The sequence below is a fragment of the Pisolithus orientalis genome, assembly GCF_024613125.1.
Source record: "Pisolithus orientalis strain OTSU chromosome Unknown F5J12scaffold_1, whole genome shotgun sequence".
Lineage (NCBI taxonomy): Eukaryota > Fungi > Basidiomycota > Agaricomycetes > Boletales > Pisolithaceae > Pisolithus > Pisolithus orientalis.
This window is the reverse complement of record NW_026260782.1, coordinates 1114777-1130212: the sequence shown is the minus strand read 5'-3', so window position 1 is coordinate 1130212 and position 15436 is coordinate 1114777. Positions and strand designations below refer to the sequence as shown.

The 15436-nt window shown below is 50.5% G+C and overlaps 7 protein-coding genes across 7 annotated transcripts; 5 read left to right on the top strand and 2 right to left on the bottom strand.

Moving 5' to 3' along the window:
- Window positions 1-148: 148 nt before the first annotated feature.
- F5J12DRAFT_792117 (NAD(P)-binding protein) lies at window positions 149-2124 on the top strand. Its single transcript, XM_051743917.1, has 6 exons — window positions 149-493; window positions 556-916; window positions 965-1148; window positions 1200-1369; window positions 1421-1575; window positions 1626-2124. Exons 1-6 carry the CDS (start codon window positions 419-421, stop codon window positions 2019-2021), a joined length of 1341 nt encoding a protein of 446 aa, XP_051605704.1. The 5' UTR covers window positions 149-418; the 3' UTR covers window positions 2022-2124.
- Window positions 2125-2692: 568 nt separating this feature from the next.
- Window positions 2693-4913, bottom strand: F5J12DRAFT_909173 (uncharacterized protein). The gene is made up of 4 exons (XM_051749004.1): window positions 4746-4913; window positions 4119-4692; window positions 3417-4063; window positions 2693-3364 (listed from the first exon to the last, which is right to left on the bottom strand). The coding sequence occupies exons 1-4, from the start codon at window positions 4847-4849 to the stop codon at window positions 2881-2883; spliced, it is 1809 nt and encodes a 602-aa protein (XP_051605703.1). The 5' UTR covers window positions 4850-4913; the 3' UTR covers window positions 2693-2880.
- Window positions 4914-5697: 784 nt separating this feature from the next.
- Window positions 5698-7974, top strand: F5J12DRAFT_760109 (uncharacterized protein). Its single transcript, XM_051742112.1, has 11 exons — window positions 5698-6060; window positions 6121-6146; window positions 6202-6380; window positions 6439-6781; window positions 6827-6880; window positions 6932-7236; window positions 7291-7303; window positions 7360-7409; window positions 7460-7559; window positions 7608-7709; window positions 7768-7974. The coding sequence occupies exons 1-11, from the start codon at window positions 6020-6022 to the stop codon at window positions 7803-7805; spliced, it is 1251 nt and encodes a 416-aa protein (XP_051605702.1). The 5' UTR covers window positions 5698-6019; the 3' UTR covers window positions 7806-7974.
- An 87-nt stretch (window positions 7975-8061) lies between these two features.
- F5J12DRAFT_792097 (immunoglobulin E-set) lies at window positions 8062-9352 on the top strand. The gene is made up of 9 exons (XM_051743916.1): window positions 8062-8158; window positions 8214-8253; window positions 8303-8436; window positions 8495-8585; window positions 8611-8638; window positions 8698-8737; window positions 8789-8831; window positions 8882-9046; window positions 9102-9352. Exons 1-9 carry the CDS (start codon window positions 8150-8152, stop codon window positions 9137-9139), a joined length of 588 nt encoding a protein of 195 aa, XP_051605701.1. The 5' UTR covers window positions 8062-8149; the 3' UTR covers window positions 9140-9352.
- F5J12DRAFT_760108 (UbiA prenyltransferase family-domain-containing protein) lies at window positions 9353-10704 on the top strand (the record flags this gene model as incomplete). Its single annotated transcript, XM_051742111.1, has 5 exons — window positions 9353-9678; window positions 9731-9883; window positions 9948-10065; window positions 10141-10226; window positions 10278-10704. Coding segments are annotated over exons 1-5 (1065 nt in total), but the record flags the coding sequence as incomplete, so codon positions are not given.
- Window positions 10705-13242, bottom strand: F5J12DRAFT_792076 (uncharacterized protein). The gene is made up of 7 exons (XM_051743915.1): window positions 12938-13242; window positions 12763-12880; window positions 12074-12701; window positions 11792-12022; window positions 11520-11738; window positions 11253-11469; window positions 10705-11203 (listed from the first exon to the last, which is right to left on the bottom strand). The coding sequence occupies exons 1-7, from the start codon at window positions 13221-13223 to the stop codon at window positions 11076-11078; spliced, it is 1827 nt and encodes a 608-aa protein (XP_051605699.1). The 5' UTR covers window positions 13224-13242; the 3' UTR covers window positions 10705-11075.
- An 815-nt stretch (window positions 13243-14057) lies between these two features.
- F5J12DRAFT_792035 (major facilitator superfamily domain-containing protein) lies at window positions 14058-15237 on the top strand. The gene is made up of 7 exons (XM_051743914.1): window positions 14058-14230; window positions 14284-14406; window positions 14466-14559; window positions 14615-14794; window positions 14847-14889; window positions 14949-15010; window positions 15060-15237. Exons 1-7 carry the CDS (start codon window positions 14075-14077, stop codon window positions 15074-15076), a joined length of 675 nt encoding a protein of 224 aa, XP_051605698.1. The 5' UTR covers window positions 14058-14074; the 3' UTR covers window positions 15077-15237.
- The last annotated feature ends 199 nt before the right edge of the window (window positions 15238-15436 follow it).

Here is a 15436-nt window from a genome sequence, read left to right as displayed (position 1 = left end):
GCACGCGAGGAGAAAGGCCTTTGTGTCTGATATATGCCCTGGTATTGGTCACCGGGCTCTGGTCGTCAAGTAAGATAGACTGCAGTCTGCCCACCACGCTGTACAATGGTCGCTCAGGTGTCGGCTGAGAAACTCCACTTCTTTCATGGCATAACATGTCCCCCTTTGTCCAGATGCGTTGGCCGCGGTTCCCCAAGTGGTGTTTCCTTGAGCTTTTTGATGAGACGCGGCAGGAGGCGAGGCATAGACCGTCCTGACTCCTAGCCGCGAAGCCACTCTGGTACGCAGACATGAGGTAGGCGCTTGCTCAGCGACGCCGTTCCAGGCAACGGGGCGGCTATATGACTTCACATCGTTCCAGTAATAACAGTCTGGTGACATAGGTCATTCTACAGTACCTCTTTTCAGTTGTCCCACCATGACCGCTGCTGCTGCCAATGAATCTAAACAACTGGTTACCCTCGCCGTTGTCGGCTGCGGTCAGCGTGGTGAGGTATGTGACCTTCCTCTGCACGGAGGCATTCTAATAAGCTGCCGATACATCCACTTTGTCAGGGATACGCTAGTTATGCACTCAAGGAACCCTATCCATGCAAGGTCGTAGCTATCGCTGAACCCCGCAAGAATACGTGTCGGTTGTTCGCCCAGGCGCACAACGTCGACGCTGCACTCGTTTTCAACCATTGGCAGGACCTTTTACAGGCGTCTGCTGAGACCATCGAGACACTGGGAAGGCGGTTGGCTGATGGTGTCATCGTTGCCGTCCAGGACAATATGCATCGTGATGTTGTGATGGCGTTTGCGGCACAGGGTTACCACATATTGTGCGAGAAGCCCATGGCGATCACTGCGCGTGACTGCTTTGACATGGAGGCGGCAGTTAAGAAGGCTGGCATCATCTTTGGCATGGGTCATGGTCAATCAACTCTGCTCAGCTCCATGCCTCGTGTCTGATATCCTGCAGTGTTGCGATACTCACCATACACGAAGGCCATCACAGAGATTATTCGTTCGGGCACCCTTGGAGAACTGGTCAATGCTGTTCACGTGGAACCTGTGGGCTATTACCACTTCGCCCATTCGTACGTGCGGGGAAATTGGGCCAAGGAAACAGGAAGTTCGTTCTCGCTTTTGACCAAAAGCTGCCAGTGAGGTTACACGTCGGTCGCCTTATATCCATTATCCTTACAAGCCGGCAGTGACATAGATATTCTTTGTCACTGGCTACTGCCAGCCACACCTATCCGAGTGTCCTCTTTTGGCTCTTTATACCACTTCAAAAAGGGACAGAAGCCTGCGGCTGCTAGTGGTGTCTTGCGCTGCCTGCAATGTCCAGTCGAACGTGAATGTCCCTACAGTGCGAAGAAAAGTAAGCAGAGTATTAGTATTTCCTCAGTGGTGTACTTCTCATAGTCGTTAGTCTATTTGGATGCTGTATGCAGGGGGCATATCTCCTGGCCTGTGAGCGTTCTCGTTGATGGAGTACCCGACATTGAGAACGTAACGTACGCGCTGCAACACGGACCATACGGCCAATGTGTGTATGAGAGTGATAACGACGTTTGTGACCACCAGGTAAGAACTTCTGTTACCTTCTATTGCGAATCGTAGCAACTCCTTGCCAGGTGGTCAACATCGAATTTTCCTCGGGAGCGACAGCTTCTTTCACTATGGTCGCCCATACCTCTTTGATATGTGAACGCCAGACACGCCTTCATTTCACTAACGGTGAAATAGTTGGCGACATGTCCACATTTACCGTTACCGACTTCCGCACCGGTCGCAAGACAAGGCATTACCCTAATAATGAAGGTGGAGGTCACGGTGGGGGAGACTTAGGGCTCGTTTCAGCCTTTGTTGAAGCTGTGAGGTCAAATAACCAGGCATGCCTTGATACCAACGTCAGTGAAATTCTGAAGAGTCACCTGACAGTGTTTGCAGCTGAGAGCAGCCGAAGAGAAGGAAGGGTGGTGGACTGTGCCGAGTATGAGAAGGGTGTGAGGATGGCACTGGTTGCCTAGTTACACACCATCCACTGAAGCTCTGCTAGTATGTATGATACAAAGGCCCTCTGGGTGTCCCTGGATGCCACATGAGCAACTCAATTCATTTAGTTCACCTCGCAGATAAGGAGGAGAATGTGTACTGGAAGAGTGCGGCAGTGTGGTAGGTGGATGCCCCCAACCAACTTCAAGCCCGAGTCCATTCAGATACATGTAGAGACAACTCTGTCATGGCACCAGTGTCCCCCAGACTGGACTCTGACTACATCCAGGAATATGACAACGGCCCCCTCAAATATTATGGAAGCCTACTCAGGGAAAGGGTAGAGCAAAGTGGTGAACAGATTGTCATCTTACACAGAAATTATGACAAACATAAATCATTCTCGTTAGTAAGAAATGACAGGGGGGGAGAGAAGTTCTACCCCAACATACCCATTGAGACGCGGACGGAATTGTGTAAAATGTGCATGGGCAAGTAGATAAATTTCGAAGGATAGAAGTACAGGGGGGAGGGACACTTGACTCCCGTGCGGTATGTACTTCGATGCCCACAAACCTCGTGCTTTTCCACTAACCTGATATTAGCACCGCTGTTTGTCCATCGCATCCTTGCGAAGAAGACCAAATAGCTTGACCACATTCGTATTCTGGAGTTTGCTCAGCGGCTGTGATCGACATACCGATCCCAGGAGCAAGGGCTCACATTCAAATCAAACTGTCTTGCAGTACCGTCAGGCCTTTGAACAGAGACTTGGCGGCACTTCTTAGGGAGACTTGAAGGGTTACGCAGTGTAATAATAAAAGGAACAACAGAAGCTAGGTATCACAGGACAAATCGACGGGGAAAAGTACAGGTTAGATCAGCATTGTCATATCAATCCTGGAACTCCAATTCTCTGCGAATAATCTCTCGGACTTCCCTGAGTCCCCCTGCTTCCCGCCTGACCCTACGAGGACTGCGAGTCTGGACTTCTTCGGCACTATCCATTCTGCCTTTGGAACCAGGGCTTGGTGGCGGGATACTCGCAGCCCCGAGCAATTTCCATCCCGGGCTCGGAGGCGCAGCCAATTTACCGTCGGATGATTTAGGTGGCGGCCCACTGGCCTCGCTGGAGTCAGAAATCTCCGAGTTCGAACCACTTGGCGGCATCTCAAGCCATTCCTCATTACCAATTTCAAATTGCCTAAGGAAGAACGGGCAAAGGGTCGTGAGCAGCTTGAGAGATTCTGCGGCTTCCAGGGCAGACATAGGTACGGGAGATGATTTGATAATTGCAGCTGCGACTTGGCTTGTAGGAAGAGCCTTTCTCTTACGAGTTGTGGGGGCGGAAGTAGATACTGCTGTGGCCGAGAATAACCTTTTTGCCCCGCGTCAATTCAACGCTGCAGCTCGGAACGAGTCTTACTTACATCCATACACTCTCGGCGACGCCGCCCAGCCGACCGAGTAGACAGCGTCGCCGAATCTCCTCTTGACTCATTTTCTGGATCTGGTCCCTGGACAGCTTACCGCCAACATCATCAGCGCCTTTTGCTTTGGTAGGGCTCGTTGTCAATGACTTGAGACGGACGCGTTCGTAAAGCGCCTGTCGCCTCGACGTGTTGGGTGTCGGGGGAGCAGTTTCTGCGTTAGGTCCCCGCTGACTGACGGGGGTGGAGGGCAAAGAGTCGGAGTCGCTCTCTAATCGCTGCCTGGCAGGTGTCTTGGGTGTAAGGAGACCCGCCAAAGGATTGGATCGCCTTTGATGGGAAGATGGAGTCTGAGGGAAATGAAGTGAGGTCTTAGTTTTAGTAGGGGAAGCTTCTTTTAATCGTTTATCTATGGTAGGGAAGCGAATGGCGAATTCAGGAGCTGCCGTCGATCGCTTGATGGGGGATCTCGCGGATTTTGATGGCGAGGTCGGGCTGGACGGGGCGATGGTCTTAAGTATTTCAGCACCCTTGGGAGATGCGGAGGCCAAAGAACGTGTTAAAGAGGATGCCTTAATGGTTTGAACAGGCAGTTCTGGTAGATCAGCCGTCGGGATGTCAGGGGTAGAAGAACCATCACGATGCAACTATACGAGGACAACCATGAACCTTGGTTAATAACACGAAGAGGAGACAACTGACTTTGACCCAGCGCTGGAGCTTTGACTGGAATTCAGCACGTCTCTTATCAGTATCCGCTGTCCACCGGGCGACAGCTGCCATACCACCTTCCATTCCTTTGTCGAGGTCCATTTCTACGTCGATTCCTAATCCATAGACAGGTATGCGTTTGCCCGCTGCCTTGGAATAATGACTTGTTGGACTGATCACGAGGCCCATTGCTCCTCTAATCCAGTCACTGGAGGAGCTGGCCGAGTTTGAATCCAAGAAGGGGTTGTCCTCTTCCACGGGTTTTGTGTTTCCCTTCGCTTCTGGAAGCGCTCTGCCGTCCCACTCCCAGATCCAACATAAACGTTTGAGGTCATTGACATCGAAGTTAGTAGCAAGACCGGAGTAGGTCGAGATAGACATATGGTTAAGCACGTTTCGGATGATCCCCGTTTCCGACGGCGATACAGCACATGTCGCTAACGCATGTGAAAGTGCATGTTGGAGAGTGGTTTGAATGGTGGCGAGTCTCGTAAGGTGAGGTGGTAGAGAAAGTAGTGCGTGTCTGCTACTATGTTTATGAGCAGACTTTGGTGGGGTAGGTGGCCTGATAGCAAGATTAGTGTGCAGACAGATTGTCTACGTAAATTGGCATCGTACGCATTTCGAAGTTTCTTAGGTGTGAAAGTCGATTCGTCATCAGAGCTGACAAGCTTGCGTTTCTTCTTAGGAGAAACACCAAGAGAGGCGTAGATATCGGTCATGGCTGGGTCGTCAATGGCGTGTAGTAAGGAGAGGATGAATATAACAACAGGTGTCGCGGAAGTTGGTCGAACTTATTACGCGCGGCTTGAACTTGGTCGTGTCGGGCGCACGTGACCAGTTCTCACAAGCGCGTTGAGTCGAGGCGTGGATATCGTCCACGGGCAAACCCATCATAATAGTATTCAAGTTCTAACGGGACCGTCCGAGTCAAGAGCAACAAAGGGGCCCATCGATTTCAAGAAGAAACATAACTGGGCGATGTTCGGCCAAATAAACTCTAACCTCGATGTCCCCCAAAGACCCACCAACGTAGCATAATGGCATCCTTAACCCAGTTACTTGGCTTAACAGGGCTTTATCTCCCAGATCATGTATGCAGCGTGGTGGGCTGCAAAGTACTTTCATAATTCGACTGAATTGATCAGCATTGTAACGCACGCGCTGGCTTTGCTCCAACTTCCTGAGGCACGGGCGCCCACTACACAGCTTCTTTACCTAATGAGGCTAGGAACTTACTCGACGCTTCTGATGAACGAGACCCCCAAAGCCGTTCACGATGGACCTTCTTCCGCGCTTTTCGTTGGCAACTTGGAGCTTGTCGTGGCAGAATTTAGTATTAAGAAGTTCCTTTCGCGGGGCACCGTGAAGGACGATGGGGCAGGTTTCTCACGCGATCTGCAGTCACTCAAAAAAGGTATCGAGAGCCGAACAACTGAGTTTAATTTGATGGAACGGAAAAAAAATAGGAAAAGGTTTTGGTGGTGAGTCGGGGATTAGCCGTGCGTACTCTGTACATTTATGAACGAATGTTGGGGTGGCCGGTGACCAGTGTGTTGCACGGATTGATGGAAGATTCCATTGACGTACTTGCACCCGATCAGCTGAAAGGATCCGGAGAGTTGGAAAATGGATTCGGTTCACGCGACTTAACTAAATAAGTCCCCCCCTTCTGGCAGGGTCGTGGCCTCCCTCTGCCATGACCTTGCCTTATCGGCCCCTCCCCTACCCCTGGCAAATGTAATCATTACAACCCCCCCGTTCTCCTCGATGGCCGGGCGCTAGCTATTCATTACATCGTGAAGAATATAAAAGGCTGCCCCTTAGTTTAGTCCGTCCATTCTTTCCGCCGCTCAGAAGTCTACCCTTATTTTCCTCGTTTGCCTTTTCTTATGGCAACGTCCTCAGTCGCAGAGTCCAACCAGCAACTCTGGTGAGTATTTTATATTCCCCTCTTCATAGTCCCAACTTCTTACTTGACTCGACTCCAAAGGGATGAGACTCTGGGCCGGCTGCTCAGTGAGTGGTTATTTTATCGTCGCTGTTGAAATGCACTTACGAGGTCATCACGTAGATCTGTCGTCTGCCACGTTAAAGCGCAACGCGGAGCTCGAGAATCGAGTCGCGGAACTGGAAGTCGAGCTTGCTGTGTGGAAACAAGCGCATGCCACAGCGCTCGAGGGAGCAGACAGAGAAGCTAAAGCACTTAAAGGTAGACTCACCGCGTTAAACGGCCAGGTGGACTCTCTTGTGGTCGGTCTTCAAAGTACCTCTCTTCCGACGGCCGTCGTCTGAGTATTTGCAATTAAAGAACCACTGTTTGCTCGTCCTCTGCGTTATCGATGGGGACGCGTGCATATTCAACGAAAGCCTACTGAGACAAGGCCATGAGGGCGGTCGTCAGGCCGCTCAGCAGCTCACGAAGGCCGTCGCCGAGTATCTAACACGCGAAAATGTCCATACATTGGGCCATCTCTCCTTTTGGATTACCGTTTATTACAACAGGTTAGGTCTCATCAACGTCTTGGAGCGCCATAAGCTTTGCACTCCAGAACAATTCGAAGCTTTTGTAATGGGCTTCAGTCAAACTTCACCACGATTTTCACTGGTTGACGTTGGGTACGGCAGAGATGCCACGTTCACCAAGATAGCGGGTCAGACTCATTCTCCATTTTATATTTACAACTCACATTGCATAGAATATCTACAAACATACATTCGCTTTCCTCAGACGCAACGGATATTTCTTGCAGGCAAGTAAATACCCGGTGGCGACATTGTTTGTCGCTCTTAACTTCCCCAAGGTAGCTGTGATAATACATACGTATCCACCATCACGGCATTGCAAAATGACGACCTGCTAAACAAGCTAGCTATCCTCGAAAAAACTGGCGAAGATCAAGGGTTGTCTCGGAGGTTCCGCCTCCCACCGCTGACCCTGGACAATGTTTTCATGTCCCAAAGGTTTACACCACCACCTCTCGTTACTCTTCCACCTCTGAATGTCACCGGATTAAGTCCACGGGATTCCAATGGGGGATTACCCACGCCTCATTCCCCTCCTGTCCTTTCGGTCTCCAGCAATGGCAAACTGATCGACCCAACGTTGGTGAGTGACAAGTTGTTGGTGGGGTTAGCGGGCTCATTTACAGCGTGTTGGCAGCCGCTTCATAAACGCCAGTCATTCCTGACTTTTGAGAGGAGGTCCACAACTGATGCTCTACGTATTTAGATTCCCCCCCGCCTTGTAATGAATATTACTTGATGTCCTGCACTAAAGGCGTATGTCGATTCCGACCCCTAAGCGACGTTTGCATTGACAAGTCCCTCAGAGCACCTGTAAATACTCGCACGAATACGTGTTAACTCCCGAGCAGTTGGCAACATTAGCTGCTAATGCGAAGAAGGCGCCTTGTAATTTTCTGAAAAATGGTATGCATCTTGTCGAGTATCGGATCATAGACCTGATGGAGCGAACAGGACTTCAATGCCCATATGGGGAGCGATGTTGCTGGGGTCACACTTGCCCCAATGGCCCAAAATGCTTTCACCTTAGCAAGGGCAAATGTTGGTTTAAAGGTGGTACGTCAACGCCGAACACTAGCAATATTTCGTTTCTGATAAGGGGTTTGCGACGTAGAAAGCATGCATAACCTTCCTTTGGTCCAGACTAGTTAATGCCTGTTCTTGACCCTGCGCTACCATCCGTGTACAACATGTTTCGAAGCCCGAACGGCCATGTGTTTTGCGTATAGCATTTCTAAGTTGTTTTTATGTCGGTTTACAGTGGAAGGGCTTGTAAGATTAATTCTTCGTTACTATAGTGACTTTTGAATGAAAAGCTTGCCTGTCTGCTGATCATCTGCGTATCTGCCTGCTTTCACGTCAAACAGCCTGATGCCATGCGCGGAGGCGTGTGAAATCGATAAATCGCGGTCGTAGATAGAACGTCTCACTCTACCGCTACGCTCGCCATCCTTGCCTGCTCAGCCCTTCGTTCTGCTGTTGACGAATCCCCCACCATGTCCTCTGTCCGTGTTTAGAACGACTCTGTCGTGTATTTGTCGCACTGATGTGATCTTCCAGGCTGATGACCAGGATGATCTCAAGCCCAGCTTCACCCAAGGTGGGTGAAAGATCAGTGCCACTGACCCACATCCAACGTCGTCTGGCAGGTTACAAGCCCAGTGCTGCAAAGTCGGCAGAAGAATATGCCAAGCTCGACGCTGAAGACGAGAGTCTTGCACGATGGAAGGCTAGTCTCGGTATTACCTCTGGTGCGACAAGTCGTGATACAAGTGGACCAAAGGTCTGCTCCACCTCTCGGTCCCGCGATTCGATCCCCTTGTATAGATCTATATTTCTAGGTCACGGTCTTGACGCTCGAGCTCAACTCGCCCACCCTTCCCCATGGGAAGAAGCCGATCATCAACTATCAATCTTTGCGATCCAGCAGCGGTTGCCGATCTCAAGAAGAACCCAGTCACCATCAAGGAGGGCGTAGAATTCAAGTGAGCGAGATAGCCCTCTACCTTTACACCCTGCTACTCATCTGATGGGGTTGCACCAGCGTTCGCATCACCTTCAAAGTGAACCACTCGATCATTTCTGTAAGTGTTCCTTCACGATCCGAGATTCATCCTGCTCATTGTTGCGCCCAGGGCGTCCGTTACATTCAAGTAGTAAAACGAGCTGGTTTAAAAGGTGAGGACGCTGTGGTACATTCGCCAACTCAATTCCTGACACGCGTTTAGTGGAGAAGATGGAGCAAATGCTTGGTTCTTATGGCCCTCATCCCAATGGGGACCCATACATCAAGGACTTTGATCCAGAGGAGTCCCCAATGGGAATGATCGCTCGTTCCGGTACATACAATGTGAAAAGTCGAGTGGTGGATGACGATGGTGAAGTCTATGCAGGTATGCCACTTTCACTGAGGTATAACGAAGGAGCTGAGACCAGATACCTGAACAGACTGGGAGTGGTGCTTCAGACTTGCCAAAGAGTGGTAGATTGGGAAGAGTTGTTAGTGTATTTTTCACTTTGTGTTTCAGCATTATCCTATGGCATTCCTCTGCATTCCAATCGATCCCGCTGCATGTACACCCCGTGTTCGTTTATCCCCAGTCTGTACCGTTAACTCAGCCCGAGAACCTTCGACCGTGTCACTGGTAGTTGGCGACAATTATTGTGTTTATTTTTTGTGAACGTGGGAGAAAGGGCAACGCCTGCTGTACTTCGTCGCCAGCCATCAATTGCCACCAAGACATGCTCCCCTCGACAGTCGGAAAATCGTGGTTTCTCTCGGTATCAATCCAATCGTCGCGGGTTGGTTACCGAAGACCCAGTGTCTGGTTCCCGCACTGGGGTCGGAGTCGTCTTTTGGTTCCTTGTGTCCGTACCACTCCAAAACAACTGGTCCGCTTCGTTTCGAATGTTTCTAGTGCACCAACAACATGGATCGATCGCCTTCCTCCCAGAGTACAACCCTACCTCCACCTTACTAGGATCGATAAACCCATTGGGACACTCTTACTGTTCTATCCATGCAGTAGGTCTTCAGGCTGACTCTGCGTGCGCGCAAACCTTGACAAGTCGCGCAGCCTGGTCAATAACGATGGCTTCGTACGCGCTAGACGCCCCACTTGCGACAAATCTGGCCTACATCGGTCTTTTCGGGCTCGGTGCATTGGTCATGCGAGGTGCAGGCTGTACAATCAATGACATGTGGGACAAGAATCTCGACAGGGCTGTAGGTACGTAGACTTCGCCTCGCCTCGCCTGCTTCTTTCGACGGACAAAGTCGGTCCGAACGTATAGAGAGAACGCGGATGCGACCGCTTGCCCAAGGAGCTCTGACGCGACGTGAAGCACTTGTGTTTCTCGGCGGACAGCTGGCAGTTGGGCTTTGTGTGCTTCTGCAGTTAAATTGGTACAGGTAGGTTGGAGACAATCAACTCGATTCATCTCTCTGGATATTGCCGGCGTCGGCATATTTTTACTGGCTTGACAGCATCCTTCTCGGAGCCTCCTCGCTTTCGGTGGTTACGATATACCCACTCATGAAGCGAATAACGTATTGGCCACAAGCAGTGCTCGGTACGGTGGCTTTTAACCAACATTCGGCTCCTAATATTTGTCTCGCCTTAGGTCTGGCCTTCAACTGGGGCGCTTTCCTTGGTTGGTCTGCAATAGCAGGTACTGTTAACTGGCATGTCTGTCTTCCCCTGTACCTTGGCGGTGTCTGTTGGACGTTGGTGTACGACAGTATCTATGCGCATCAGGTAGTGCTGCGACGCGAAACACCGGGCACGTCCTTACGATACTTTTTACAGGATAAGATAGACGACGTAAAGGCGGGTATACGTTCCACGGCACTACTTTTCGGGGAGAAATCACGGCCTATTCTCAGTGCGCTTTCCGCATCTGCTATGTCACTCGTGACCTATGCAGGCGTAGTAAATGTACAGGGTGTACCTTTCTACCTTGGGGTAGGTCTTGGAGGGGTTCAGCTTGTCAAGGTTCTCTGGAGCATCAACTTCGATGACCGAGTCAGTTGCTGGAAAGGGTTTGTCGGGTGTGGGTGGGCGGGTTTCTGGATATGGATGGGTACCTTGGTGGATTATGGAGCAAAGATTGCCGGCATGTATTAATCGCATTCCATGGATACGTGCATCTATGATTATATTACAAAATTCGACTGAACAGTACTTGAATAATATAGCATCACATTAGCCATCATCAAGGCATCAAAAACATAATGGTCGTTAGGGAACAAGGCCTTAACAAAACAGTAGGCCTTTGCTGAAACAAGGGTATAGGGACAATGATGCGAGCAGAGTTACTAATGAAACGAGATGGAAGAAGTGAAACAGGTTACGGGTGATGTCGTAATCTTGAGAAGGCGCACATTCACATTAAGTGGTCGTATGCGGGAGATAGAAGAAATTAGGGAGCGGTAAGGGCCGGATGGCCGTTGCGGTATTTTAACCAACCCTTGAAACCTACAACGCAAAGCGTCCAACAGAATGCGAAACAAGTGATGGCGACGGCGACGTTGAGGAACATCATCATGTCTACGACTCGGGTTTGTGGAACAATAGAGTGCGAAGTTATTGAACTTACCATCACGGCCCCTCCTCATAGCTGCAAGAGTAAGTTCTTCCGTACTAAACATAAACATCAAGCCGCCGCATGCCAGAAAGAAGCTTCCCAGGGCTTCTGTAGGGGGCCGAGAAGGCAACACTGATTTGGGGGGATCCAGCCACAAGAAGAAGTACGTCAAACACCTCATCACCGAAAATCCGAGCAGAAGCCATCCCCATAACTGATGAATTTGCACCTGGGCATGCGATATTACTACTGTTCGTCAGCCATGAAAAACCACTCTACCTGGAACAAATATGTCTGAGCATGGGCGCTCATGGCTGCACCAGTGACACCAATAACGAGGGCAGGGAACGGGTTGAAGCTGCCCCGGTAGCTAGGTGGCTCCGAGATACTGCCCGAGGGCGCAGGCCCAAGTGCCGAGGCGGCCGAAGCTGCAAGCCACTTCCTGATTCGTCTCGATTCCATACCCATCCCCACAAGCCCCGCAAACCAGAACATGACCTGTGCGCATCTGTTAGGATTGTGGATAGGGAGTCACTGACAAAAGAACTTGCCGCAATACTGATGTGTTGAACCTGCTTTGTGGTGTATGGGTCACCGGGATGCGCACCGAACCTTTCCATCCACGTGTTGCTTATGCCATAAAGGAAGATTACTGTTGATTCTACAAGCTCGGCAGAGATAAGGTTGCTAATGGGTGAGATATTCCATGCCCAGCCCATTTCCGAGTGAGAGCCCAAAAAGCGGGCAAATGTGAAGAGGCCGTAGCACCAGAAAATACCACCTTCTGAGAGAGAGAGGACTGAGATACTGAAGAGACATACGGATTCGCTTTACTTACTAATCAAGTGTGCGAGGCAGCCATTTATATAATTGTTCCGGCATCCACCAGTGTAAACCACAACACCAGTAAGGGTCAACCCGAAAGCGGCGAATACGAGCGATCTCTCTAAAGTAGCACGCGCGATCGCAGTTGCTCGCCGAACTAGCGGCTTGGATGGGCGAGGCGCTTCAGGAGGCAACACATCGCGTAGCGTTTCTTCGGAGTGTCTGGCGTCGAAAAGTGTATGGTCTGATGCTGTTGAAAAAGCAGAACGGTGACCAGCACGTGGGGATGGCTTGTTGACCCAAGAAGCTGTATAGTGCTCTAGATCCGGAATTTCGCTATCCGCGGATGGTGAATTACTTCGCAAGCGAGACCCTTCCTGGGCCGCAGTGTTGAGTGGTTTGATTTCATCGTACTCCTCTGGATCCTCTGCCACGAGCCCTGTGTAATCAGATGGCAAGTCGTGTGATTCGTGTCCCAGAATCACGGTATGCCAAAATGATTTGAAGGCCAACCTGTCGTCACCCCTCAAATATGCGTAAAGTCGAATGAAGAGAGCAGCGATATCCAGGACAGAGGGTACCAGAGTCAAACAGATGACCACGTAACCGTGCGATGAATGGGTTGAGCCATCGTACCTGGATTTCATACAGGGTTTCAAAGGCACCGAGTCGATTGTGTGGCTGATGACGCACTTACATGTCAGGGGTTAATTTTCTGTAAAGGGCGCTTGCGGCACAACCTATGGCACACAAGAAGTAAAACAGGACTACAGTAAAGGCATGCCAGCGTTGGTTGAGAGAGCGCAGAGCAATTCCTGTGTAACGTCGTCACAGAGTCAGCCGATGTCATCAGAGATTACATGGTGGGTTACCCGCTGGGAGCACGACGAAGAACGCGAGCATCATGAAGACGACATGTAACGCCATCAGACCTGGGTAGCGAGGTACATTTGGATCGGGACTGTCTATGTCAATGGACCAATATGAGGGAGGAGTTGGGAGATGCCAGAGAAGGATATCAGTTTCATTGATCTCTGTAAGGGGTTGACCATGGTGCATATGCATGTGCGCGTCATCTCTGACACCAAGGGTGTGAGCGACAGCGGAGGAGAGGAAGAGGAGCAGTGGGAGCATGCCTATCGGCAAGCGAGAGGGCATGGGTGGCGTACAGGTAGGGCTGGGTCGGCTGCTTTGGAGGCAGTCCTTTTATCCCAGCCTTGGCTATTCCTTGGCCATTCCTATCGGACTATGCCGTCATCGCTAACATGGGTCCGACCTTCCTGACTCATCGACCCGTCGTCCTCGTTTGTCAGCATTCCCACACGCTGACACGACGCGCGTTGATCGGGTGACTCATCGTCATCCATGTGGTCAAAGGCAAGACAAATTATATGGGGGGGACGTGCCATCGTCCGGTGTCGAGCGGAGGCTGCTGCTCAAGATTGACTGGTTCATTCTCTCGTACTGTTGCCTTATGGTATCCCTTTTGTCCTTCTTGATCCAGGCCGAACCTGACTTCACCTTAGTATTTTACCAACTGTGCGCTCCTTGGCTGACGCAACAACTGGCCACACTGCAACATGTGACTGATATCTTGCACAGACCTTGATCGTTCAAACGTAAACAACGCGTACGTGTCGGATATGAAACAAGACTCAAGGTTTTTTCTTGGGATGGCAGAGGCGTCAACGTTTGTTGGCACTCGTTACATTCTCGGGTCGTAAGCCACTGCTTATATACCCCTCGTTTCTCAATTACATGCCTTACCCAGTTGGTATAAGCCAAGTGAACTGGGAAAAAGATCTGGCTCATTTACTGCGTCTGGACTAATAGGAACCTTGTAAGTTGCCCAGCGGTTCTTCGCAGAAGCAGGCAACGAGACTTCTTTCAGATTCTCTGGGCTCCTACAAGGAGCAGTGTACAAGTACGGCATCCTCCCATTTGACGCGCCCTCACCACTCGCTTTAATGCAGAAACTGAGGAGGTGTAGCTGGCCGGAGCGGCTGGAGATGGCTGTGAGTGTTTCGGTAATGCGGGTGAAACGACATACCACGACATCCAGCTTTGTTATAGATGGAGTCATCACCCTCCCAATCGCTCTCTACGGCTTCCTTGTGTTCCCCGATGTCCCCGCCACTACGAAAGCTTTCTATCTAACTGAGGAGGTGATCTCCCATAGCCAAACCAATGCTCTCCGCACGCCCCTCAATTCATTTAGCAGGAACGGCTCTTATTATATGAGCGGTTGAAAAGCGACCATGACGTAGATCGGCACCCACTGTCCTGGGGCCTAGTCAAGAAAGTACTTGGGCATTGGCGTTGGTATGCATGCAGTCTGCTGGTAAACTTTCAAGGCAAATCATTGCTACCGTCTTTCAATTGACTTGTGACGGCCCTTAGTTCGCTGTGTCAGGAGAAACCGAAAGTTTCTCCTCGAATAATCTCATGGGCCAATGGCTATCCTTAATCGGCGATTATTCCGTCGAGCAAGTCGGTATGTCCAAGATTCGAACCCAAAGGGCGACGGCTCCCAAACCACTGGCCTCCAGATTACTACCCCTCGGGTGTGACGGCTTTCGGTATCGCTTCGACATTGATATGTGCGACCTGGACGGATTACGCTCGCGTACGATGGCCCGTGCTCTTGTACATGTCTTTCTGCTGCACTGCCGCTGCCGTATGCATCCTGATTTGGGCCAGTCCTACCGCGGTTAAGTCCTTAGCATACTGTATGCAACATGTGACATGCGTTTTTCTTCCTGTTCTGAGGCTGCCTGACAGATCTTGCCGGTGCTTCATATTCAGGTCAGGCGACTACTTTTGCGTAAGTACGCGGATAGTCTCAGCAGTTCACCCAGCGTTCCACTGAAGCCATATATTAAGGTGGGCGAACCAAATATGCGCAGATGATAATCAAGAACGAGCTGTGGTACTCGCGTCCATGAGTTGGATCATCATTCTTCCTTTGTTCCTCTTTGCTCACGATTAAATCAGCATGTGGAACAATGTGATAAACGCATGGTGGCCGCTGGTGTTCTATCCTGCAACAGATGCCCCGCGGTTCAAGACAGGGATGATCACGATGATATGTACATGTATTGCTACTGTGATCGTTACTTTTCCGGTGCGGTATCTCGAGCAGAGAGAACAGCGCTCGGCACACGCCTTAGTTGACGCACTAGAAGTTACTACGCCATAATTTACACTGGAGAGTGGTAACTTCAAAACGCTCCATTGTGTTTGGGAAACGCAGAGTCGTGATAAGCAGATCTAGTATCAAAATCAGGATATGTTATGGATACAATATTTGAAGTTCTGAAGACTCTACAGCGTTGCACGTTCCAGACCTACAACAGGAGAATTGCAAACGA

Coding starts and splice junctions, on each gene's coding strand:
- F5J12DRAFT_792035 (XM_051743914.1), top strand. CDS start 14,075: ATGGCTGTGAGTGTTTCGGTAATGCGGGTGAAACGACATACCACGACA. Junction 14,560..14,614: donor TTATTCCGTCGAGCAAGTCG/GTATGTCCAAGA, acceptor ACTGGCCTCCAG/ATTACTACCCCTCGGGTGTG. Junction 14,890..14,948: donor GGTCAGGCGACTACTTTTGC/GTAAGTACGCGG, acceptor CCATATATTAAG/GTGGGCGAACCAAATATGCG.
- F5J12DRAFT_792076 (XM_051743915.1), bottom strand. CDS start 13,223: ATGCCCTCTCGCTTGCCGATAGGCATGCTCCCACTGCTCCTCTTCCTC. Junction 11,739..11,791: donor TTCAACACATCAGTATTGCG/GCAAGTTCTTTT, acceptor AGATGCGCACAG/GTCATGTTCTGGTTTGCGGG. Junction 11,470..11,519: donor CTCAGACATATTTGTTCCAG/GTAGAGTGGTTT, acceptor TCGCATGCCCAG/GTGCAAATTCATCAGTTATG.
- F5J12DRAFT_760109 (XM_051742112.1), top strand. CDS start 6,020: ATGGCAACGTCCTCAGTCGCAGAGTCCAACCAGCAACTCTG. Junction 6,147..6,201: donor GACTCTGGGCCGGCTGCTCA/GTGAGTGGTTAT, acceptor GTCATCACGTAG/ATCTGTCGTCTGCCACGTTA. Junction 7,710..7,767: donor CAAATGTTGGTTTAAAGGTG/GTACGTCAACGC, acceptor TTTGCGACGTAG/AAAGCATGCATAACCTTCCT.
- F5J12DRAFT_792097 (XM_051743916.1), top strand. Junction 8,437..8,494: donor GTGATACAAGTGGACCAAAG/GTCTGCTCCACC, acceptor CTATATTTCTAG/GTCACGGTCTTGACGCTCGA. Junction 8,832..8,881: donor AAAACGAGCTGGTTTAAAAG/GTGAGGACGCTG, acceptor ACACGCGTTTAG/TGGAGAAGATGGAGCAAATG.
- F5J12DRAFT_792117 (XM_051743917.1), top strand. CDS start 419: ATGACCGCTGCTGCTGCCAATGAATCTAAACAACTGGTTACCCTCGCC. Junction 917..964: donor CATCTTTGGCATGGGTCATG/GTCAATCAACTC, acceptor GATATCCTGCAG/TGTTGCGATACTCACCATAC. Junction 1,149..1,199: donor CTTTTGACCAAAAGCTGCCA/GTGAGGTTACAC, acceptor ACAAGCCGGCAG/TGACATAGATATTCTTTGTC.
- F5J12DRAFT_909173 (XM_051749004.1), bottom strand. CDS start 4,849: ATGACCGATATCTACGCCTCTCTTGGTGTTTCTCCTAAGAAGAAACGC. Junction 4,693..4,745: donor CCTAAGAAACTTCGAAATGC/GTACGATGCCAA, acceptor TCTTGCTATCAG/GCCACCTACCCCACCAAAGT. Junction 4,064..4,118: donor AGCTCCAGCGCTGGGTCAAA/GTCAGTTGTCTC, acceptor GTCCTCGTATAG/TTGCATCGTGATGGTTCTTC.